Source organism: Rhagoletis pomonella, unplaced genomic scaffold (genome assembly GCF_013731165.1).
Source record: "Rhagoletis pomonella isolate Grant_MI unplaced genomic scaffold, Rhpom_1.0 Rhpom_scaffold_00014, whole genome shotgun sequence".
NCBI classification, from domain to species: domain Eukaryota; kingdom Metazoa; phylum Arthropoda; class Insecta; order Diptera; family Tephritidae; genus Rhagoletis; species Rhagoletis pomonella.
In genome coordinates, this window is record NW_023458568.1 from 31,424 (window position 1) to 57,476 (window position 26,053).

The window sequence follows — 26,053 nt, forward strand, 5'->3', positions numbered from 1 at the left end:
TAAGTTTACCTTAAAATGGTTCCAGGGATACGACGCGTGAACGTATAACCTTCTAGGAGATGCCACGGCGGGTTCTAATATTTCCAACTCAAATTTAGTAACCTGGCCTTGATAAAATACCACTTCTCATTATTGTAGCAAATGCCTCTAGAGGTAGGTATACATCATGAGAGCTTTAGATTATAAGGCCGAACCCGGCTCTCCCTTTTTCATTAAATGAAATTTTTTCTGTCAGTACGGCACTTATAAAATAAATCTCCATAACAAATTTAAAATACTTCCAGAGATTTTTTATCCTTCCAGAGATATGTATTAAGAAATTTTTAGTATGTATGGGAGGCGACATGCCTCCTTTTTTAATAACTCACATTTTTTCCATGAGCAATTGATACATTTTGTACACACAACTCCATACCAAGCTCCAGTATTCTTCCACAAACACTTCCAGGGATATGTGGCAAGAAAAATTCAATTTGTACAGGAAGTGCCACGCCCCTTTTTCTTATAACCCTAATTTTCTTCCAAAAGTAAATTTGTACGGGAGGTACCATGCCCCCTTTTCGAATAACGCAAATTTTTCTCCATGAGTATGGAATTAATTTTGTATACACATCTCGGTGCCAAGTTCCAGTCCTCTGCAATAAACACCTCCAGAGATATGCAGCATAGAAAAATCAATTTGCATGGGAGTTGCCACATCACCTTTTCCTATAACTCTCATTTTTCTCCATGAGTATGGTATTAGTTTCACACACATGAATACACATGTAATTCCATACCAAGCTTGAGTACTTTACCCCAAACATTCGAAGAGATATGCAATATGAAACTTTCAGTCAGTATAGGAGGTGCTACGCCTCCAAAGACGTCCATTTTTCTCCGTGAGTATAAATATGATTTCACACAGTGTTGGAAAAATGTTGATCTGATTAACGATTAAAATGTTAATCGCGTTTGACGCTTAAAATTAATTAGTCGTAATCAACTGTTATATTAATGATTAAATTTTTTTTATCGTTAATCGCTGGCTGCGATTACGATTAATTTATTTTAATTATTAATTGTTAATCCAATCAAAAATAAAATCTGATTAAGTTGTATAGTTTGTCCGAACTTGAAACCAAACACCAGTAATAGTAATTATTTTGTGTCTTACGCTTATAAAAACCACATAATATAAAAAAATTATAATTACTGTTATTAGTAATACATAAACTGGGAACTTTTACAAACCTGGTTTATGAAGCGTTTGTTGGTATAGATCTTAATGAAAGTGCACACCAAATTGCTCAGATTGATGAGGAAACCCGACTTAGCCATACCGGATTAACTTGCTTTGTGTGCACAGGAAAATTCCAGCATACATTATAGAGTATCCTATTTTCCAATCTAGATCAAAAGCTATCTGTGTGCAAACTTTCATGCAAATCAGTTCAGTCATTTCCGCGTATTAATTTAATTACACTTTTCTAATAGGTGTCAACTCTTAAAACAGTAGCCTATTTTCCAACCAAAACTAAGGTTGGGTATGAGTTCGTTCTCAGTTCGATATTCATATTGGATATCGAAGGTAATTTTCGAACGTTCGCCAAAATGTTTATAGGGCATGTATTCCAAGTCCTTAGGATGGGTTAAATTCTGTATTTTTCTTGAAAATGTTTGGTTTTCTTACAAATTTGGAGATGTATACGTAAAAATAGGAAACTGGATACATTTGGATACATTTTTGGCTTGGTCAGTGATACATTTTCTTGAGACGGTGCGGCAACAGTGAATACAATTGATTACTCAGATATGTGTTTTTGCACTATAACTCTAACTTCATATCTGATTAATAAATTGTATACGTGCTATATGTTAAAATGAACCTAAATTTTTACCTGCTTAATTGGAGGAGTTATAACACAAAATAACGTCTCTGGACAATCAGTTGTATGGGAGCTAGATTTTAGAGTGAACCGATTCCGATGATTTTATGAGATAGTAAAGGAAATATTAAAATACAAGCGTGTGCAAAATTTTAGTAAAATATCTTCAAAACTGAGAGTTTTTTTTTTTACAAAATAGTTCAAATTTAAGCAAAGTTTCAAGTATCGCTATCTCCAAAAGTGGAGACAATCGGGCAAAACTGGGGACGTCATTGAATTTAAAAGGCTCCAATTAAGTAAGAGTAACTATCAGAACCTTTGTCGAAAAAAATTTGATTTGATACCCCGCTCGAAATATTCTGACTACAAGAAGATGCATAATTAAAAGTACTAAATCGGGGTTTTTACACACTTCTAGAGAACATTTTTTTGAAGCCTTTTACAGGTATATGCAACGTTATAAGGACTAGTAGTTATAAAAATATTTAGATCGTTTCGACGTATTTTCCAAATGTTCCTTCAATTAAGATATTTTTGGAATAAAAATTACGCTCAAGATCGCAGAATATATTATCTTTAAAAGTTGGTTTATTCTGAAAGCACACCTCTTGCTAAGGTATCAAAATTACTAATTATTCGTAATTATTTGTAGAATACAACACATACTTAAGAAGTTCTTAAATTAAATGCTTCAAAAACTATACGCGATAAACCGAAAATTTTGAAAATTGTGAAATGTGGAGTTACAGACTTTGAGTTACTTGCCATTTCGTTATTTTTTAATGCACACTTTTCTTACCTACCACATATGAAGTATACACATAAGTGCTAAATGTCCATTAAATTTCAAATCAGAATATGTTTGTGCTTCAAAAGTTATGACATAATTAATTTTACCCCTCTTAAAAATTACATAAAAAATTCACTTGTTTTCATTATTTTTTTTAATTTAAACACCTATAATTCAAAAGTTAAGCTCGGAACACTTTGACGACTGCAACTTCACGACGTAACGACAGCGACATCATTTTGTCGACAAATGTCGCCTTGAAGCCAGCTTCTTAAACATTTTGAAGACCTCAGCGACATAGCAAACAGCTGCTTTTAAAGTTTGACATTTTGGTATATTTATTTCACAAATTGTGTATTTTTATTTAAATAAATAAGAAAAACATGAACAATCAAGAATATGTGATTAATCTTGCGACAATTTAATTTTGCAGCACTACATCTACTCATTGTCGCCGGCAAAATTAGAAATAGATTTAACTTGGCGACGTCGACAATTGCAGTCCTGCAGCCAAGATGTCGTGCTGTCGTCAAAACAATTGTGTCCGTAAGAACGTGTGTATTTAAAATTTGACAGATGCTGCTTGTCGCTTGCTGTCGTCAAAGTGTTCCGAGCTTTATGCAGCAAATTGATCCAAATTTTTTTTGAGGCTTCAAGTAAACGTCAATGAATTATACCAAAAGCAACCAGCTTGATATAGCTTCCAACAGTGAAAACAAAGCTAAATAACACCAAGGTTACCTGTTTTTTAGATTTGCCCATATACTAAACGAAGTACATGATGACATATGATTTTTTTCTCCAAATACGTAAATGTACATTCATATGCATACACTCAGCGAAGCCTCGGGCATCCGTTTTACCGGTTTTTTAGATTTGCCAATATACTTAATTCTAAAAGGTATTTTTCTGTTACCAAACGATATCTCCTTTAATGTTTTATCAAATCTAATGAATGATATCTCCTTTTGAAGGGAAGAAGCTCACGTACATGTGACAAATAGTCACGTTTTTCAAATTTACAGCCTCATTGCGTAAGTCGTAAATTAGGCTAAATTGTAAGACTCGACAACATTGGCATTGTTTACTGTCGTGCTGAAAAAAGTAAACGACGAAATTTGTCGAAAACTATACAGTGCTGCCAAGTTTGTTCCGTTTTAATACACTAGTCGAGTGGAAATTTTAGGCAATGACGTGAAATTTTCGATACGATTCGACTCTCGAAAAACGACTTGCATTCGACACGACTCTCGCAATGAGGGTGTTAGTTATTTATTGAAAAATCTGAAACCACTGTATCCGGTCAATAAAGCACCACATCTTCAATAATACTTCATCAAATTGAATTATAGAAACACCATTTTGAAGGACAGCTTCACCTCTTGAGGCAAAAACCAAAAAAAAAATTTAATAGGGTTGCCACCCGCTTAAAATTTTTGGGACTTAAATGTATATCGATTAAAATATTACAACGCATTCAGGCATTTAAATGCACTTTCAACCAGAAGTAATAATTTTGAAGAGGGTTGCCAACTATTTAAAAATTTATATCTATATATATGTATTAAACAAAGTTGCTAACGTAATACCGAGAATAGCTCTAGAGTGGATTGTCCTTTAGATCTTGAAGCCATTGTGAGCTGTCATTTTGTGGTGTTTACAAATTATTACCGGTTCCATTTACAGGTGCCGGATTTGAAAAATGTATGATGGAATTTCGTCTTAAAATACAAAATCAGCCTTATCATGAGTTTCATTTTCCTCGAGCTTTTCACTTTTCGTTTCCGTGTATTCACTACGGCCGGATGAAAATTTTCGGGCGAAACTCACGACAAGGCTGATTGAGAATATCTGACGCGTACATTTCTTTTGCGAATATGGTTCCATTGCTTAAAAAAAAAAATTGGATTTTTCGACATTATACTTTCAGTGTTCGTAAACCATTCGCCGATCTGATTATGAAACATTGCCTCACGCAACCACAATTTACAAAGATTTGCGATTAGCAGTGCAAATCAAAAACCTCAGCAACGCGCCCAAGTTAATGCAGGACGACCTCAGGAGGAACAATCACCTTAACAACTGAAACAAATTTATTTCGTTGACAACTCTGATATCGAAATCGATCAGTGTAAACGCCAAATCATTGGAAAATGGCAATGCAAGATATGCTTTCTGACGATCACAAAACCATATTCAGAGCAGATAAATGTCCCACTGGAAGTCATTAAGTGAATAGTTTGTGAAAGTGTTGTACCAAAATGTTCCAACAAAAAATTAATTTTGGGCGAGACGAAGTTCGCCGGGTATGTACCTTAGGGTGCTTTTTTGCGACTATAGTTTTCTTTTCACTCCTACCTCGAAATTTTGTGGAAAACACCTAAAAAAAGACCTGAAAATTTTAACCCTTAATATTAACATTAAGTACTCGCCCAAGGCGTGTAAAGATTTCCCATACAAAATACACGCAAACTTTGATTGTTTTTCTTCAAAATTCTATAGCTCAGAGGAATTTTATGGTATAATCATAGTCGATGATGGGTTTTGTTCAGAATTGAACTTTCTACAAAAGTGTCCACTGTGTCGTAATTCAAACTCCCCCCAGCGAGTTAGTTCGATTCACTAAACCCAATATTTTCATGAAATTCCCGTTTTTTTGCCCCTATCTCATAAATAACAAGAGGTACATAAAAATCGCAAATCGCAAACTTGTAGGTCATTCAATTCCCTACAAAAAGTTCTAGAACACCAAATCGCTAATGTCGATATTTATTGAGATATTGGGCTTGGGCGAGTACTTAATGTTAATATTAAGGGTTAAAATTTTCAGGTAGTTTTTGTAGGCGTGGATTTTCGGGATCTCGTTATTATAATCCCATATTTTCGGGATCTCGGTATTACAATCCCAACTTAATACGACGAAATTGCGTCGACATTGTTTGAGAGCTCTCCTACCATATAATAAAAAATAAATAGATGGGTTTGAAACCTACTTTTATATTTCAAGTTCTACGCATTTAGTAATGCTTTGGCGTGTACATGTCTGAGGGTATGTCGAGAAAAGCCAGATGAAAAAAATAAGTAAAAATATTTATTTTGTGGTTGAAAGAAGTTAATAATACTAGTGGCAGAAATAAAAGAGACGCCTTATTTCGACCAGTTTTATCTATATTTCTACTTAAAATTTTAATAAAATTGTCTCATTTTACATATAATTAACTTTTGGCTCATTAAATTATATTGGGATAAAATGCAACTTTCAAGCAGCTACCATTGATTTTTGGGATTTTTTTCCGATGTTGGGCATTTTCTTCCATATAAACAAATTGTCGAATATACTTTGCATGGAAGAAAATGCGTGACACCGCCAACAAGAAAATTTATAAAAAATCAAGGGTATCTAACGACACTTGAAACTTGCATTTTATCCTACTATAATTTATTGGGCTATAAAACCGCGTAGGCTAAAATTTTTTCAAAAAATTCTAAGTAAAAAATTTAAAATTTTGGTGAATATTTTCTGCATTTTCATAATTTTTTTATGAGTTTTAATTACACCGAGCGACAAAAACAAAAAATTTTAAAAGACAGGAACCAATCAGTATACTCATGAACAGGGAACGGATTTTTAGGACCTAAAAACCCAAAAAAAGCCTAACGAAGTAACGAAATAGAAAAGGCAAAATAAAATAGCGAAATAGGCAGGAAAAGACACTAGAAATCGTAAAAGAGGCAAAGAGGGCACTAAAAAAGGCAAAAACCGAAAAATAATCAAAAGATACATTTATTTTAAAAATGTTTTTTTTTTACAAGTAACAAGTAATGTTTAAGCAAAACACAAAACCATATATAAAAATTTAAGATTATCGTTAATTTCTTCATGATCGAATGATCAGATTTAAACCAAATTAGAATGGGACCAGCTGTGAAATAACACCTTTGCTTTAAAAAAAGAATTATGGAAATCGGTTAACGTGGTCCAAAGTTATACGGTAACATACATCAAAAAAATATATATTGCGACGAATTGATAACCTTCTCCTTTTTCTAAGTCACGTAAAAAGAGAAAAACTATGAACTAGTTGCATTATATGAAAAATTTGTACTTTGAATCTTTGACTATTTTCTCCTTTCGAGTTTTTAGCTCACAAAACTTTAATCTCTATAGTTGTAGTAACATTGAGTCACAAGATGCATTTTGCAGTTTTCTGGCAGCATTTTTATTCGATTTTCGCGAAGAAAAGCCTTGAATGTACTAAACGTGCGCTCGACGTGAGTCGATACAAGTGGCGCTCAATTTAAATATGGGACATTTAAAACTTTCATATTATCAGGAATAAGGGCTTTTTCCTTGCCCTTTGCAACTGAAGGCCAGTATGCAGCTCTCAAGAAACGGACAAGAAAAAAATTGCCATTATTTCGTGTGTGTGTCCAAGGAATTTTTACATCTGATACTGCTGCATGGAACAGGCATATATTTCTGTTGCAAACATGGGTTGAGTTGTGATCTTTTTTCACAAAAAAAAACTTTAGAAAACCGTACTAAAAAGCACAGCAATTTTCTTAGGAGCTGCGTACTGCCTTAAGGAAATTTGCAACAAGAAAATTTCTTAGCCACTTCTTGCACGTAACTTTTCTGGAGTGTTTGCTTTTCTTGAGAACTGCATACTGGCCTTTAAGGTAGAACTGGCAAAAAAGGCAAATATCTTAAAACAGGCAAAAAAGGCAACATCAAATGTGTATATATGGAATCAGGGAAAGCTAAGTCGTGGACATTCTTAATCGAATATACTCTATCTCTTTAACAGAAAAAAGGCAAAATCCGTTCCCTGCTCATGAAACTATGGGCCAAATCAGACCTTTTAAATAATAATTAATAATCATAATGTTTAATGATAAAATACCATTATTTAAACCTTTTTAATGATTAATAATTAACTACTTAAAAAAAAATTTACTTAATTTATTTATTTATTTTAATTACATGATTAATATAATGATTTGATTATTTCCAATTAGTTATGATCTTTGTTTACTTGCATTACTAATATAATTATTTGATACTTTTTGATTGTTTTCAATTATTTTTGATTTTTTAATTACACGTTTAATATAATTATTTGATTATTTTCAATCATTTTTAGTTTTTGTTTTCAATTTTATTATACATATACTTCAACTTGTGTATAATACATTGCAACAGCAGTTAATATACAAATGATGAGAATAAATACAGTAACATAAGATAAATGCACAAGAAAAATAACAAAAACGCAAAAAATGGAATTAAAACAACACTAGTTGCTTTGTGATTTAATTTGCTTATATTTTATCAAATAATTGTCCATACTACAACAAAACCGCATACTATACATACATCAGAGTTCCAAATTTGATGAAAAACTTAGGAAAATTCAACACTTTCGTCAATATACATACATAATAATCACTTCTTAATAAGATTTTTTAGACAAATTTTAAGGATGCAGTTATGTAGCCCATTGAATTTTTGTAAGGCAAAGCGCAAATTTCAAAAATCTGCGAATTACTTTGATTTCTGGTAATTTTTGGTTGAAGGTTTTTTCTCTAAAAAGCATAGCATATACTTACAAGTATGGAATCCTATGCCCCTTTTTGTCTGTTCTCTTTCTAACAACGGATGTGCCTGCCAAACTGAAAAGCTTGATGGCGGCAGTGTTTGACAGGCACGTTCGACGATGCGACCGGCATGGGAAGGAAAGAAATGGAAGATGGATGACATGAGAAAGAAATAATTATGAAATAGCAGAATGTCGAAGCAAAAACAAATTTCAAAAATGTGACAATGCGAATGACGCTAAAATAAAAGAAATGTAAAATAGCGAAATGTCGAAACAGAAGAAATAGATGACAGGCACGTATACGGCACGGGTTTCGTGCAACAAAAAGTGTTGCTGTGTTGCGCCATTGAATATTTAAAAGCTTTTTAATGTGGTTAAATTTACTCATACGCTTTTTTACTTAGTCGACAAAAGCACATATTTCGCCAGCCAAAACATATATATGTACATATGTATATAGCGTGACGCTACAAGATTCATTTATAAAAACGGTATATGCTAATGGCCTTATTTATAAAAAATAAAATAGATTTATATAGCTCTGTACAGTGACATTTTTATAAAAAATTCGATTTCTTAATTTTTGATGAATTTGGGTAAACTACTAACTTTGTGTGCAATCCTTTCCTATTTATTACTTTTCAAAATTTTATTTTCTTTAATAGCCCTTTGTCTGAGTTACACCCAGAAAAAATCAAAATATTTTATAAGAAATGTATTGACCTTTTTACAACGGCATTTAAAGCCTTCTTCTTACACTTCACTGATGCTTTTTTATTGTAGGTGTTATTCTGTTAAAATCTAAATTTTTATACATTTAATGACATTGCCCAAACATTGTTTTCCGGCGTTTCCTCTGTGAACTTTTTTTAACTATATTCATAAAAAAATTACTAATTTAGGTTTATTTTCTCATCTTGGACTGATACATATGTATATATGTAAAAGGCATTTAAAAACATTATGTGCCCAATATGAACGATGCAGCGAGCAAAGGTGGCACCGTCAGACATACTGCTACTTTGAGTTTGTCGATTTTGATAATTCTGATCTAAAGTAAACGACGCATCAGAAACTTTAAATGAACTGAAATTCACTTATACTTCCACTAAAATTACCGTTTTTTTTACATTTTCCTTATTAATTGTCATTGTAAATCATATATTTTTAGAATTTAGCACAATTAAAACCCGTTTACTATCCAAAAATTTATTATTGAGAAAATTGGCTGCTCTGACATTTTCTTTTAACATGCAATTCGACTTTTTTACAGAAATATCATCGCCACTAGGACGGCGTTATCTTGTATTCTTTCTTGTCAAATATGCATTTTGATGTAACTGCTATTAAGTTTTAAATACTCATTAAAATCGTTTCAATTCGTAATAAAAGTACATTACATACTTAATATAAACTAGCATTTTTAATTCTAAAATAAATCAATAATCACAAGAATTATAAAAATTTCTCTTCAAAAGATACGTTTCAAAACATCCCTGTTGATGTCATAATTCAAATACAAATTTGAATAGAAATTTTGATGCAAACGATTTTCCGCGATATTCATCATACAAATTTCTTTATTCTTAATTTTCTTACACGCAAATTTACTCATTATTTTAAGTGGCTTTAATCTCTTTATTTTTGTAAAAAATAATATAAAGATGTTGCTCTTGCCAGCTGCAATAGCTTCAATACACGAACAAAATTGTGAATACCCAGTGCGCAGCTTAGAATAAGAATCCTACCATTTTGCCTCCCACATGTTTCCGTCTGGCCTCCTCATGATCCATAATGCCTCCGGAGGCAGTCAACACAACGTAAAAAAATTTAAGAGAAGGCAGCAAGTTGTTGGTCCACTTCCAACCAATCCAACCAATTTATGCGATTTAATGGGCCCCATGCATAAAAAATGAGTCTAAGCTCAGACTAAATTTTTGCACTGAAGGGGTGAGCTCAAGCTCAAGAATTTGTACTGAAAATCGAGTTGGAGCTTAAACTCACTGTTTATGCATGAGGCCCAATATCTTTACTGCTACCTTGTGGTGCGTCATTTGATGTTCGCCAATCTTTACTTTACCAAAAGTGCCCGCGCCGAGCATGAATCATGCGTGCCGAGTGTTGCGCCCAGTAAATACATAGTGACAAATTTTTACGAGTGAATGTGGGCCACTGCCTGTAGCTGCAGCTGCGGCGGCACGTGATTGTGGCATAATGTTGGTGTACAATTAGAATTGGATATCTAGAACTGCGTAAGTTTAAAGCATAAAATAAAAAAAGGTTTGGTAAGGTTTTTTGGGCCGCTGCTTAGGCCACAATCGCAAATGCACCCACACGAGCGTACGTGCTGCGTAGAGACGTAAATTATAGTTTTCCTGAGCTCCAGTTTCTTATCGCACTATCTTTTCCTTATGACTTATAATTCTCTGCCACGATTTGCGCTGCTCGGGCCACGGCTGCTTGTACAAGAAAATAACGCCGAAACGATGATCATCTTACTTGTCCGTAAATGCAAATCTACCTAACTTTTCCAACGGCAGGAACGAATATGATGTTCAAAACAGAAACAAAGACAACGAGTTTCACACTCATTGTTGTATTTTAGCGGAAAACTATAAGTTTTACAAATATTTCAAATTATTGCCTGGAACATGCACATTTATCGTTCATATTGGAAATGCAAGACCTGGCATGTATGTATTTTATATTTCTTATTGAATCAAATCAAAAGAATAAAAACACATTTTTCTAGAAAATTTCGCAATTTACATTTCAAAGTTTTTTCTGAAACTTGGATGCAACTCTGTGCGGAGAATGGGAGACTTACAAATTAGGTGATCTCAGCTGTTTTCAAATGTAAACAAACAAAATGGCGCTTTCCATACTTTTAAGCCTATACAATGTTAATAAGGTCTAACAGTATTAATGAATAGACAGTTGACAATGCCTATAAGAAATCTTTTCTTACTTCTAAACTACAGTAGAAGCATTTAGTCGTACAGTGACTGTAGTTTCAGTTATTTAATGTTAATTTATAAAAACTTTACTACCAAACACAGCTTCGTCTATTTGGAAAAATAATTAAAAATAATCATATAATTAGCATTAATCACATAATTGAAGATAATCAAATAATTAAAAACAGTCAAATAATTAAAAACAATCAAATAACTAAAAATAATCAAACAATTACATATAATCAAATAATTAAAAATACAATTTGATTAATTTTGATTACTTCTAATTACTTGATTATTTTTGATTAGTTTTTTAATGGAAATTAATCGTGATTATTTTTTATAATTTTTAATTATAATTAATTATTAATGGCTGGGTTATGTAAGAACTTTAAAATAATCATTAAAATTAAAAAATGCTAAAAATATATGATTACTAATCGTAATGGAAATTTAACAGCTCTGGGCCAAATATAGTAAAACTGCGGTTTTAGTTTTAGGATTTTTTAAACGACTTTGTAAGTTCAAAGATATGACTAACTCCAAAAATTATTTTAAAAATTCAGTGCAATGTAGAATAAAAATTAAATTTTGTTGGGTTCGCAAGGACGAATAGGTATAGAAAATGCCAATCTACTCAATTAATTTTTTTTAAGCTAATAACGTTAGAAGGACGATATTCGAGGATGTTGTCGAGTTTATATTAGTCCTTAAGATAACATTTTTTCAAAACTAAATATTGCAAAATTTCAAGGATATTCAAGGATAAAATTTTAAAAACACATTTTCAATGCCTAAACGTCCACCAAAAAAATTTAAAAAATTGTGACGTCAGAGATAAAACCTAAAAAAGCAATTTTACTATATCTCGCCCATGGTTTCGCGAATATATTAATTTTTTAATATGTTATACGATGTGCGATGTTATATGTATAATGGGCTAGACATTTATAAAAAATATTAATATTAAGTAAACAAAAATAATATGGCCAAAACTGGTCAACATAAGGCGTTTCTATTATTGTCACCATTGTTAGCATTGCTTCTTCATTTAAAAGATTTAGTTTTGAATATCTGTAATTCTGCATCAGAAACTAAATTTCGAAAAAGGGTACCTAACACCTTTGAATCCCAAGGTAAGAATATGGTAGATAAGTAATTACCTGGTGAGTTAAAAATAAAGCCAATTGCATGATTATATTACGCGAAGACAGGCGACCCCCTATATTTTTTCCACAATCAACTTTAACGGGCCCCAAAGGATAGTTTGATGACAGCGTAATTGTAAGCTCCGTTCGAACGTCATCTACAAAATATACTGCTAATACTTCCCTTGTTGACAAATGTACTGTGACCTACAAATTTCAAATTAAATAGTGGATAAGTTATAAAAACCATATTATGAAGCATGGCAAAAAAAGGAGTAATGCTTACTTGCATATTTTCATGCTTTTCCTTATTCGTATAAATAGATTTTAACTCTTCATCGCAAATTAAAGGTGAAACAAAGTTGGTCGTAAGTTTATCCAAGAACGATTTTTTTCGAGATGGTAAAATATTCCACCACTTACGAACAACTGCAGGTAGTTTTTTCAAAACTTCTGTATATAAATGGCAAGCATACCTTCCAAGAGTTAAGTTGTCATCTAAAAAATCAACCAAATGTCAGCAAAATTAAATACATTTATTTCAATTAAGTTTGATATCTAAGAAATAAAAAATGTATTCAACATTCAATAAAATTCCAAGTGCAATTGAAATTCACCATGAACCAGCTAAACAATTGACCGTCTCCCAGGAATTAGAGGCCGCCAAAGGTTTGCTGAATCAACGGAAAACGCAATGCACATCACTAGAGCTGCAATATAAAAGGTCAAAGCGCACATCACTTTTATACGGATACAAATTTTTTAGTATTTGCCCGCAGTATAATCCACAATATATATGTAGACATACAGGTAACGTAATAATTGATCGCGATGTGCTTACTAAGGAAGAACACATTTGCTACTTATCCACTCCGCGTGTAAACCTTGCCGCTCTACGCAAAAGGCCTAGATATTATCAGAAAAGAGTTGTTGTGCCAAACTGCACGACGCGCGTAGAGCAATTAGCGTTGCCGGACTTGAAACGAGTTCGTTGGACTTTAGAAATATATAAAAGTACACTTACAAAACGTCAGATAAAATCATTAAAACATCATTTGCATCAAGGATCAAAGGTGATGTCTTATAATATAAATACCGCACTTTCTTACATTGAAGAAGAAAGGCGTTTAAATAGAGTCGCCAAGTTATTGCGAAGGCGACATTGTCGCAAGTTGAAAAGACACGTTCTTCGAAAGCAGCAACGGCAAATAAGAAAAATTATTTGTGTACTTTTCGAGGAAATGAGACATTTTTTACTTAACGATCAGTTTTTAATAGATGAACGCTCCACACTTCGCGGAGTAATCATGGAACAAATTCGAAATTTTACTAGTAAGTGCAAGTTGCTGTGGTTACGTTTAAATTTTTGAAAAAATTTGATTATTTGATTCTAATAATATGTTTCGAATTGTAGATAACGAGTTTTATACCACAAGTAATCTGCGGGAATATCAGCAAATTCTTGCAAATAATCTAACAGTTTGGATTAATAAGTTTATATCTAACCTTAATATACATTTAGCACAGCCTCCAGTTGTAATACACAACATAGAACCAGAAACTTACTTGCCGGCTAAAGGTTATATATCATGTTCGGAAACGATTGACAAAGAAGAATACGAAATTGAACAATGTAACTACTATGCTGATGGAGAGGATGAAGAAGATAATGATTACGTATATTACACTGAGGATACAATATCGAATACAAACCGTTAATTTGAGCCAGTGAGAGGCTGTTGAAAATTTCACATGTTAAAAATTTTCTGTCGTAATTTTTTAAAATTTCTGTCGGCATCGCGCGTATAAGAAAATGTAAGAATTTCTGAAACGATATAATTGATAAATTAAAGTAAAGAAATCTGTAATCACGTATGTATGCTATCGATCAAATAAAGCAAATACATATATACAAGTATTTACGCCTGGAACCAGGCATGGATTCATTGGGGGTATTTTTAACTACATAATAATATGTGTTTTTTTAAGTAAAAAATAGTTCTCAATCAATTTTTTTTAGGTTGATTAATTTGTTGCTGAAAATTGTTATATATTCTAATATATGAATGTCATCAATAAAGATAAATCTCAACGTGCTAGAAAACATAGGTCTGCGCTTTATTTTAACGAAAATTACTAAACGTTGCAATTCTTTAAATAGTATTTATAATAGTGATTCTAAATATACATAATTGCTTTTTAATATATTTTCCAAATTATAGGTACATAGAAAAAGTTTGTTCTCAATGTCTTCATATTTAAGAATCGAATAAAGATAGTGTATCTGGATGAAAACTCGTAGAATGTTGAATGACTCTGCCACAATCGCCACCAACAACTAGAGCTGGAAAACTATCGATGGCACTATCGATAGTATCGATGGTTTTTGACTATCGAAAATATCGATGGTTTTGTATGCACTATCGATAGTTTTCACTCATACATTCATTATTCAGAAAGAGTAAAAGCCGGCGGTACCTGCTTCACTTGTAAATCGGAAGGGATATTTAGCAAAGCAGGGCAAATAATTTCAAAGCGCAGATGCTGCTTGAAGCCAAAAACCGTTGATAAACTTTTGTCCCTTAACAAAAATGTGGCCATATTTTAGCGATTCTGATCTCAATTTCAATAAAAGTTGTTATGCTTAATTTTTGGACTTTTTTAATCAAAACTATCGATAGTGTCGACATTTTCGATAGTATCGATACTATCGATGGTTGTGACTATCGACTATCGAAACTATCGATGGCCACGATCATCGATAGTTTTCCAGCTCTACCAACAACTGTCGCTCCAAATACGAGGGCCTTTACATAAGTTTTAATTTTAGACCAAATATTCTTAATTGGCGAATATGGTCCAAGACGTAGGAGCGTTGCTTTGTCTTTTACGTTGTCTGTAAGTAGTTGATTGCATCACAATGTGTAGTAAGTTTTACGGTTTCTGAAGTACAATTGACTATTCTCAAGTACATTTTACGGTTATTGAAGTACAATTTACAAATCTGAAGTACATTTTATGGTTTATGAAATAGAATTGACTAATCTGAAGTACATTTTTCGGTTTCTGAAGTACAATTGACAAATCTGAAGTACATTTTAAGGCTTCTGAAGTAACGGGTGATTTTTTAAGAGCTTGATACCTTTTTTTTTAAAAAAAACGCATAAAATTTGCAAAATCTCATCGGTTCTTTATTTGAAACGTTAGATTGGTCCATGACATTTACTTTTTGAAGATAATTTCATTTAAATGTTGACCGCGGCTGCGTCTTAGGTGGTCCATTCGGAAAGTCCAATTTTGGGCAACTTTTTCGAGCATTTCGGCCGGAATAGCCCGAATTTCTTCGGAAATGTTGTCTTCCAAAGCTGGAATAGTTGCTGGCTTATTTCTGTAGACTTTAGACTTGACGTAGCCCCACAAAAAATGGTCTAAAGGCGTCAAATCGCATGATCTTGGTGGCCAACTTACCGGTCCATTTCTTGAGATGAATTGTTCTCCGAAGTTTTCCCTCAAAATGGCCATAGAATCGCGAGCTGTGTGGCATGTAGCGCCATCTTGTTGAAACCACATGTCAACCAAGTTCAGTTCTTCCATTTTTGGCAACAAAAAGTTTGTTAGCATCGAACGATAGCGATCGCCATTCACCGTAACGTTGCGTCCAACAGCATCTTTGAAAAAATACGGTCCAATGATTCCACCAGCGTACAAACCACACCAAACAGTGCATTTTTCGGGATGCATGGGCAGTTCTTGAACGGCTTCTGGTTGCTCTTCACTCCAAATGCGGCAATTTTGCTTATTTACGAAGCCATTCAACCAGAAATGAGCCTCATCGCTGAACAAAATTTGTCGATAAAAAAGCGGATTTTCTGCCAACTTTTCTAGGTAATAAAATTCAATGATTTGCAAGCGTTGCTCGTTAGTAAGTCTATTCATGATGAAATGTCAAAGCATACTGAGCATCTTTCTCTTTGACACCGTGTCTGAAATCCCACGTGATCTGTCAAATACTAATGCATGAAAATCCTAACCTCAAAAAAATCACCCGTTACAATTGACTAATCTGAAGTATATTTTACTGTTTCTGAAGTACAATGGACTATACTGAAGTATACTTTACGGTTTCTGAAGAACAATTGACTAATCTGAAGTACATTTTTCGATATCCGAAGTACATTTGGAAAAGGTGTAGTCTGGAGTATATTTTACGGTTTATGAACTAAAATTGACTAGTTTGCATTATATTTTACGATTTCTGAAGTACAATGGACTAATCTGAAGTACATTTTACGATATCCGAAGTACAATTTACGTAGGGTACGATCATGTTCTTCAACACTTTTTGCAGCAATTAATATATCGTCAATGAATGAAATGAAATACGATCATATAATGGACTGTCTTCGAAGTTTCTCTCGTAGTATTTTTGAAAGACCTCAGAACCTATTTTGATAACAAATGGCAAAGGCTTGAAACGGTAGAACCCGAACGGTGTATTGAAAGAACAGAGCTCACTAGCTTTTGCACTAAGGTCTATTTGCCGAAATGCTTCCTTCAAATCTAGCATAGTGAATATTTTACTATTAGCTGTACGTACCGATATTGGTTCAAGAGATGGAATCGTATGGTTCTGCGATAATATACCTGCATTTAAGTCTCGCAGGTCGATACGTCAGCACCGGTACCTAACTTAAAATTTGTGGGGCTGCCATTTACTCTATTTTTTTAATACCATCTTTTCTGGCCCGCTGTTAAATATTTAATATTGTGCAAAACCATATCATCATTTTCTCTTTTCTCGCCATTTTCTCTTATTTTATGAACTTGTGAGCTGTAGCAAGCAACGCTAAAATTATGTAAATGTCCGCAGTTGTTGCATTTTTTGCCGAATGCAGGGAATTTGTGAAATTTACGCAATTTACGATACAAGTTTTCGTCTTTTCCAGCGGGAGCAGTGTTGCCAGAAGGGCCAAAGTTTATCAAATTTTCAGGGTTGTAAAAAACATGAGTAACAATTAAATTTTCTTAGAGTTACGAGATACGGAAGTCGCCAACATCCCGTCCACCGTGAATCTAGACGGATTCACTAACATCCAATTTCGCCAATAAGCAAGCAGGCCGCCGGAATACTCCCTTTTGGGTTTGCACTTCAGCGCTGCGAACCTGTAAGTCCTTGCCAGGAAACACTTGGGTTACTCTGCCCATCGGCCAGCGAGAACGATTTATATTGCTGTCCACAATTAAAACCACGTCTCCGACGCGCAGCGGTTGCACAGGCTGTGCCTAAAAGAAAGTGATTAGGGGTTATGGGTTCGTCGGTGAGTGTATCTAGTGGTATATGAATTAGCGGGCAAGAGTTCACCATGTTCTCCGCTTCGCACATTAAGCTATAAAGGCAGTGATCTTGTAGATTCTCGTCATGGAGCGCATGTCGCATAGCTCGCTTGACGCTGCGTACTAAGCGTTCCCAGCACCCTCCAGCATGAAGGTTTAACGGACAGTTGAACACCCATTCAATACGTTCATTAGCGAGCGAGTCAGCAATCATTCCATAATCAAATTCGACGACTTGTTTTTGTAGTCCCCTGTCGGCACCGATGAAATTCGTAGCGCGTGCCTCGTCTGCTCATAAAATTCCGTATACATAGTAAACACGAATCCGTGCTGAGATCTCTTGCTATTTCCATATGAACCGGGCGCGTCGTCAAGCAGGTAAAAAGTGCAATCCAGCGTTTTTCCTTGCGGCGTCCGATGGTAACGAGGAAAGGACCCATGTAGTCGAGACCCACGGAGGAAAATGGCCTCACAAACGGGGTCAACCTATCTTGCGGTAGCGGACCCATTAGCGGAGTCTCTGGTTGGGCTTTATTAATTTTGCACGTTTGGCATTCTCTTGCGGCACGTCGAACTGCAACTCGTACGTGCGGTATACAGAATTTACGGCGGATTTCTGCTACAATCGTTCCTTCATTTTGATGTTTCCCCTTTCGATGATGATAACCAACGATCAGGTCTGTCACATGGTGTGCTTTAGGCAAGATAATGGGTCTGCGAGTACTTAAAGGGTCTGCGTCTGCATAGTCAATTCGCTCTCTTACTCGAATAACACCTGAGTCGTCCATATACGGTAAAAGCGTCGAGATCGTTTTGTTGCGTTTTACTTGTCTTTTCAAGCTGTGATCTTCATACTCCTCAGCGTAGGCTTCCTTCTGCGTAGCTCGACAAATTGCAAGTTCCGCCCTTTCCAGCTCGGTGACGGTGAGTTGACCACATCTTCTGCGCTGCAGATCTCGTTGGCAATTATCACGGAAACGAAGCATCCACGCAACTACTCTGGAAGGCGGATGAAACATGAGAAGTACTGTAAAAAATTATATTCGGTTTGAATATGCAGAACAAATTTTGCCCTAAGTTCCTCTTGAGTGTGTTTACGCGACTCAGTTGCCGGCCAATGATTTTCGTCCTTTAAAAGGAAGTCAGGTCCGCTTGCCCAGAAGGATGTGCGTTTTTCGTCTCGAGGACCCGTGCCAAAGTCGGCTGAATTACGCGCGCTTGGTAGCCATCTCCACTTACGAGACCTCGCTGTTTTCCAGGATTTCGTTTACGCGGTGTGCCACATACGGCTTGTGGCGACGATGATCGGATTTTATCCACGCCAAGGTCGTTTTCCAGTCACTCTACATAACCACTCTAGTCGGTACCATATCGTGATTTTGCAGGATCAGAACGCGAAGACGGACTGCAAGAACCGCTGACTGCAGCTCCAGGCGTGGAACCGTTGAGGTTTTAGAGGGGCACACTTTGCTTTCCCCATCACAAACGCCAAGCGTATTGATCCAACCTCTCCGTTGACCCTCCAATAACCTACTATTGCATACGCCGCTTCGCTAGCATCTGCAAAGATATGTAGTCCAAGCGAGCTTTGTAGAAAGCGTTTGTCGTAACATCTTCAACATATTCATCCACTTAAGCCACATTTGGTAGGCGTCATCTGGAATTCTTTCGTCTCATCCCACACTTTTTCTCCACACTGCTTGCAATACTAGTATAGCCGCTATTGTAAATTCCGATGCTAATCCGAAAGGATCGAACACCGACATCGCTATACTCAGCGCTTCACGTTTGGTATGTCTTCTTTCACCTCCTACTATGGCCTTATCTTACTTACCTAGCGAGAGCGCAAACCTCAGGTTATCCTTCGCGGTGTCCCAATACATGCCTAGGACCTTCTGAAAACTATCTGTGTCTAGGCTAACATCGTTAGTCGTAATTTTTTCGCCGTTGACCGGCTCACTGACCTCCTTAACATTCGAAGCGAACCGCTTTCGTTCGAACCCACCTTGCTTGTGGATCCAACGTACTTCATTTGTAGTTTGCACGGCCTCCGTGGTGTTGAAACAGTGCACGAAGTCGTCAACGTAATGGTTGTTGAGAATAGCGTTTGCTGCATTAGGAAAAACATCTCGGAAGCACTCCGCGTTCCTGTTTTTGACAAATTGTGCCGAGCATGGGGAGCATGTCGCCACAAACGTCATGACTGACATCACGTATTCACCAATGTCTTCATTCGTGTTGCTTCTCGACAAGAACCGTTGAGCGTTTTGATCTTCACTCCGTATTTGCTTTTGGTGGAACATTTCCACTATGTCCCCACACACCCCTATGGCCTTTTGTCGAAACTTCATCAGGATCGTGTTTAGCGGCTGACACAAGTCTGGCCCATTGAGCAGAGCGGAATTAAGAGACACGACTTCTACTTGGGCAGCAGCTTCAAACACCAAACGAAGCTTTTCTGGCTTGTTCGCGTTGCAGACTCCGAAATGCGGTAAGTACCATGTTCGGTTTCCTCTCTGAACCGCCTCTTCATCACTCAAGCGCCTTGCATAGCCTTTTCTCTCATACTCGGCCATGATGTACGTGTATTGTTTTCGGAAGTCTGCGTCTCCTTCTAATTTCTTCTCCCAGGTGAGTTATCTTTTCTCTGCCATCTTTCTACTCTCTGGTAGGAGCATGTGATCGTTTATCCACAAGAGACCTGTTTCGAAACAGTTCCCCTTACGCACTGTCGTCTGTTCCAGCAAATCTTTTGCCCTTGCTACAGCAACGCTATCCACGTGCCTGCCTGTAAGATTTACACCTAATGCTTCATCAACGATATGCTTCTTCACTAAATTTTCAAGGCTCTCTTCGTTTTCTAGTTGCGTATAAAAGGTGTGGTGACATTCAAAACCGGATTTTTCTCGTGCACTTCCTGAGCCATACACGAGCCAACCAAGCTTAGTCAAAACGACCGTGGGTCCGCGCAGGCCGTCCGCTGCAGTTTTCTTAGCTACGCCCAGGTGTACGTTATCGAGTCCATTAAGTAGTTGAGGAGTCACCGAACTGTAATCTGAACTTGGTAGATGCTTAGTGTACCTATATTCCCATTGCAGCTCGGACATATCGAGTGTTTGCCTGGGTAGCTGCAAGTCGTCGACAACTTTAATATTCTTCATTTCGAAACCCTTGCTCCCCGGCAAGGAGCAGGAAATTTGCACATCAGCCCCGAAGACCGTCTTTGTTACTGTATTGTTTCCAAGCAATTGAAGCATCAACTTTTCTTCCTTACCCTTCAGTCCCAGGCGGTCGGCTAAGCTCTTGTTCATCAGTGATATTGGTGATCCCTCATCTAGGAAGGCGTAGAATGCTATTTCCTTTCCGTTAGCATACAGTATCACTGGAATAATCTTGAAAAGTACCTTTGATTTTCCTGATTGCCTCAAAGTGCTAGTGAAGATAGGCTGTTGCGAGCATTGAGCCTCATTCTGTTGAGTCGCGGCTACGTGTGTTATTCCGTCGACATGCAGGAGTCCGTGAACCTTTCTTTCGCAGTTACGCGCAGAGCATTTGTGTTTATATGAGCATCGGTTGCTTCCGTGGCCACTGTTCATACAGTTGAAGCACAACTTTCCTTCTCGCACAACTTTCCATCTTGACGTATTGTTCATATCGAGAAAACGCTTACATTTCGATATATGGTGTGCCTCCGTACATAGCTTGCATGAAGTGTGATTACCGTTCAAAACTTCGTCCGTGTTCCTCGGCCTTCGTCGGTGTTCGTCTTCCTCGGCCTTCAGTCCTTACTTCTGTCGATCGCGATTGTGTATTAGTAACAATGCCGGCCGCGTTTCAGCCATTTGCTGAAGTGGCTTATAGTGGACCTTGGTATCACGCTTACTGCGTAACGCGCTCATCCTAGACGCCGTTCTATTGGGAGCTTAAGAAGCAGCTCCTCCATAAGAGTGGGGTTGCTCAAGTGGTACTCACACCACCGATTCTAAAAACATTGCCAAGTTCTGAACTTTCGTAGCAAAGGGTACAAGCAACTCCAGACGATTTTCTGAAATGGGTGAAAAATTTCGGATTCTAGCGATTTGACTATTAACTAATAGTTCTGGCCTTCCAAAATGCTCTTGCAGTGCTTCAATGACCCGCGGAGTATTGCTGCTATGGATGAGTAGACACTCAACCACCTCGTGTGCCTTTCCTTTAATTGCCTTTTGAAGTCGTAACATGTTTTGCCGTTCATTGTAGCCGTATACTTCTATAGTCATATAGAAGGATTCGAGAAACATTGGCCAATCTTCAGCTCTCCCATCGAATTCAGGAAGATCGTACAGTTTGTTGCTGGCATTTGACCTGGTGATGGCCAATGTTCGGTTCAAGTCTGCTAATCTTTTGACAATCGAAACGCCGCTAGCTTCAGCGCCGCTTACCAACGACGGCGCGGTGCTGCTGCCAGTTGCCTTTATATTGGGTGCTGTCGCAGTCGTGTTATTTAAAGCACAAAGATTTATCGGCTTTTCGCAGTTCTTGCAACTGTTTCGCCATTTCGTTCACTTGCATTTCAAGCGCCAGTGGTTGTTGTTGGAGTACAGTTGCAGCCTGTTCGCGAACAGTAGTATCGAACACGTCGTTGCTGATGTCATCTTCGTCGTGCATATTGGATGCTTAACGGGTTAATACCATCGTTTAAGATGCCCGTCTACCTAATTTTTTTATACGCTATTAAGGCGTTATGCGAACCAGAATTTTCACGCGATTATGCCGTTATGCAGACAACCAAGGCTTTCTGGTATACGATTATGCCGTTATGCAAAAGAAAATTTTGGCACGTTTTTATGGCGATATGTGAAATAGAATTTTCACGGTTCGAGCAAGATTTCGAAGCTAACTCACTAATATATACGTTATACACCCAACCGAACTTACCCCAATCACTTCCTCGCACCAACCTTCGCGATTCAGCAACACGTCTAAATAGTTTCTTCCTCCACACGGAAATCTCACCGTTTTAATTGGATGTTTCGTTGACCGGGCCCCTGTTAAACGGGTTTCTTATTGTTCTCGCTGACCGGACCTCTATTAGCCGGCTTTCGTTGGCGCGCCTTCAGCGTTTAATATAATAAAATAAAAAGATGTTCCAGCTCCGAGAGGCGCCAGAAATATAAAACTAGCGTTTTTTGCTGTTAACACGCGTACAATAGTAAGACGGCCACAAAACCGTACTCCACACTTTACGCTGTTTTTGTTTCCTATAATGCGTTTAGTTAAGGTTAATTTGATTACAAAAATGCAAAACATTTATACCTACATTAGTTTTCGCTCCCTCTCAATTGCTGGTCAAGTTTTAAAATGACAAAAGTACAACATAAAATTAGGGGTGACAAAGTATTAGGGACGATACAAGTTTTCGTCTTTTCGTCGTACAAAGCAGATGCACGTACATACCAAGGCGAATTTATATAAGGTGATAGCAGGAGTACAAAAACAAAAACTTACATGTATTTTGTTTTTGCTTTGGCGGCATAAACTGTCAAAATCTGTAAGAGTGTGTGGAAATTCAAACAAAATTTTTCAATTTGACATAAGAAGCCGTGAGGCGAAACACATACACAAAATCAGCTGATCTAGTAACACCACGTTATATAAATTCGCCTTGGTACATACGAAATAGAAAAGTTTATATTTTCATCTGACATACAGATAGAATCATATGTGTTTGTTTTATTTTGTTTTCAAAGAACGTGATTTTGAACAGTTAGTTAAATACTGTGAATTTTACAGACAGATGCAACTACATATGTATCGAAACAGCCACATTTACAGATGGAAATACATATTCTGTCTAATCCTGAGTTTCACCTGAAAAAAAAATTCACCCGAAGATTTGTCATCCGCCCATAGTAAAACCATGGAAACCAAAAGTGAAAAGTGAACCTGTTCGGGGAAAATTAAACTCATGATAAGGCTGATTGTGTAAGAACACTTTTACCGATACATATTTTGTGAAACTTGTTTGTACATAGTTACTAATTGAATTAACTGCTGTGTATTTGTTCTGTTGTTGCATTTCATCGATGGTTTTTTGCAGGTCTAGCAGATACGACTCGAATGGCTCACCTTCTTCTTGCTTTGGCGAATTGAACTTAAAAGCTTTATACCCCTCATTCTCTTTTGGTGTACAGTAGTTTTCAACACAAGCTAAAACTGCACCGTAATTTTCTTCAGCGCTGCAAACAGTCCCAAGGTGTTAAAAATTTCGATCGGTTCATGACCGCATGCGTTAAGAAATAAGCCGATTTTCTGTGTTTCTTTCCTTTCTTCATCTATTGCTATGGCGTATATATCAAAATTTCGCCATTGCTCGGACACATTCCCTTCAAATTCCCACAGTGCCACCTAATTGGACAAAAATCAAAATATTCGTTGTCTGCAATGTGAACGTGTTTGGTATTTTTGTAAAGCTAATTTATCCACTAAAAAGATTTAAACAGAAATTTTCCTTTAAAACAAATTATATGCCACCAGGAAGCCACTAAAATCGACACATTTGATACTAAGAATTTTAATAAGAGCATAGCCATGCGTAAGCTCTTCACGAAAACAAATGTCAAAAATACATTCTTTGAAATAAAATGTTGGTTTGACGTTTTTTATTTCCATATAGATACATAGTAGAGATCTACACGAATAAAAATTTTGGAATAAAATTAAACACTTGGTACCAAACTCCACGTCAAACGCCCTGAGGACGGTTAGCGAAGCGTAATCGAAATGTATCGGAAACATACATGAAAAAACTTGTTTTTTCATTAATTTTTTAAAATTGACCTCGAGCAGGCAAAATACTAAATTACAAGTAGAAAGGTCGCAAAAACCATCAGTATAAAATAATAATACATAATCAGTGAGGTCTTTTGATTACATTCCTTTTAAACTACTGGTTTTTTAAATTACTCAGGAATGTTTTTACTCTTCACTTATTTTTTGCTAAATATGTCCAATTTTCTTTTTGTCTGATACCCATATTGATACACATATGTATGGGCGGATCCTAGAAATAGTCAACCAAAATCGCAAAAAATTCATGCAATTCGAATTCTCTCATTTTTGTCTCAAAAAAGGTATAGTGCCACATATTCTTATTTCATATTTCTTTTTACATTTATTTGAGAAATCTGAGAGGGGCACTTACTTCTTGAAACAAAGCTCGGGTGGGGTTTAGTAGCGCTCACAACTATTTCGGGCTATTCCGTTCAAAGGGGTGGCCCGTTCCAAAAAAAATTCCACACACTTATAGTCAAGGGTCTACGCATTATTTTAACACTCACTTTTGTAAATTTTGGTCACTAATTTATTTACAAATTGGGTTTGAAATATCCTATTCTCCAGCCACTTCACCAATACATTTTTGTATTCCCCTTCACTTTACACTTTACTCGATTAGTCGTAACTTGCTTTACGACTTTAATATTAACCAATTAATCACAATTCATTAAATAAAAACACCTTCAAAATCACGCGTCTGACTTTGGTTGCATATGCAAATTAAATGGCGGAGTTCAGCAGTCAAACTCCAAAATATGCAAAAGCATGAGAGACAAAAGAAGATAGGATATAACCCAGTAAGCATTAAAAAGCCTTTTTAGAAAGCGGGGACTGTCCCCTTTCTAGTGGAGGGGAGTGTGGGGGCCCCCTCCGCCCCCACCCCAAAAACGATGTGAGCGCTACTAAACATTTCCCCAAAGCTCTAAATAGCATTGGTTTTAAGCACTATATCTTTTGATAAAATACAACAATATCGCTTTAAGTAAATTAAATTTTTTCAACGGAAAAAAGAGTAACGTCCGTAACGTAACGTCCCGAACGCGCACATATACAATTGTTTCGGTAATCGCTTTTAGTGGTAACGTTTTCTAGAAGGCATAGCGTTATAATGCCTTCGAATTTTTTCGCTTTTTTTAGGCATTGCCGGTAATGAAAAGTAGAAGGTCCTACAATATTTTTTTTTAATTCGCTTCTTTGTTTCATTTCGGGGAATGCAAAGTAGAATGTCCTATAATATTTTTTTTTTAATTCGCTTCTTTGCTTCATTTCGGGGAATGCAAAGTAGAATGTCCTACAATGTTTTATTTGTTTCGCTTCTTTGCTACATTTCGGGGAATGCAAAATAGAATGTCCTACAATGTTTTATTTGTTTCGCTTCTTTGCTTCATTTCGGGGAATGCAAAGTAGAATGCTGCATCGTAGTCAGCTGAAAAAGAGAATGAATATCCAAAAATCCTTTTTCTACCTTTACTTTCTGTGGAAATTTTTCTCACATAAAAATCATGTTTTGCTTTGCTCAATTTGCAGCGAAGTTGAAGTC

General features: G+C 36.1%; 2 protein-coding genes across 2 annotated transcripts in view; one reads left to right on the forward strand and one right to left on the reverse strand.

The window, feature by feature from the left end:
* Positions 1-12,315: 12,315 nt before the first annotated feature.
* Positions 12,316-26,053, reverse strand: part of LOC118749156 (E3 ubiquitin-protein ligase listerin-like) — a 132,633-nt gene continuing 118,895 nt past the window's right edge. Inside the window, exons 2-4 of the mRNA XM_036483925.1 lie at positions 14,077-14,188; positions 12,650-12,861; positions 12,316-12,570 (exon numbers count right to left, since the gene is read on the reverse strand). Coding sequence (XP_036339818.1) covers positions 12,331-12,570; positions 12,650-12,861; positions 14,077-14,188 — 564 coding nt within the window. The 3' untranslated portion in view covers positions 12,316-12,330. The remainder of the gene's footprint in view (positions 12,571-12,649; positions 12,862-14,076; positions 14,189-26,053) is intronic.
* Positions 12,936-14,098, forward strand: LOC118749155. The gene is made up of 2 exons (XM_036483923.1): positions 12,936-13,695; positions 13,778-14,098. Exons 1-2 carry the CDS (start codon positions 12,936-12,938, stop codon positions 14,080-14,082), a joined length of 1,065 nt encoding a protein of 354 aa, XP_036339816.1. The 3' UTR covers positions 14,083-14,098.

Coding starts and splice junctions, on each gene's coding strand:
- LOC118749155 (XM_036483923.1), top strand. CDS start 12,936: ATGTATTCAACATTCAATAAAATTCCAAGTGCAATTGAAATTCACCAT. Junction 13,696..13,777: donor ACAAATTCGAAATTTTACTA/GTAAGTGCAAGT, acceptor TTCGAATTGTAG/ATAACGAGTTTTATACCACA.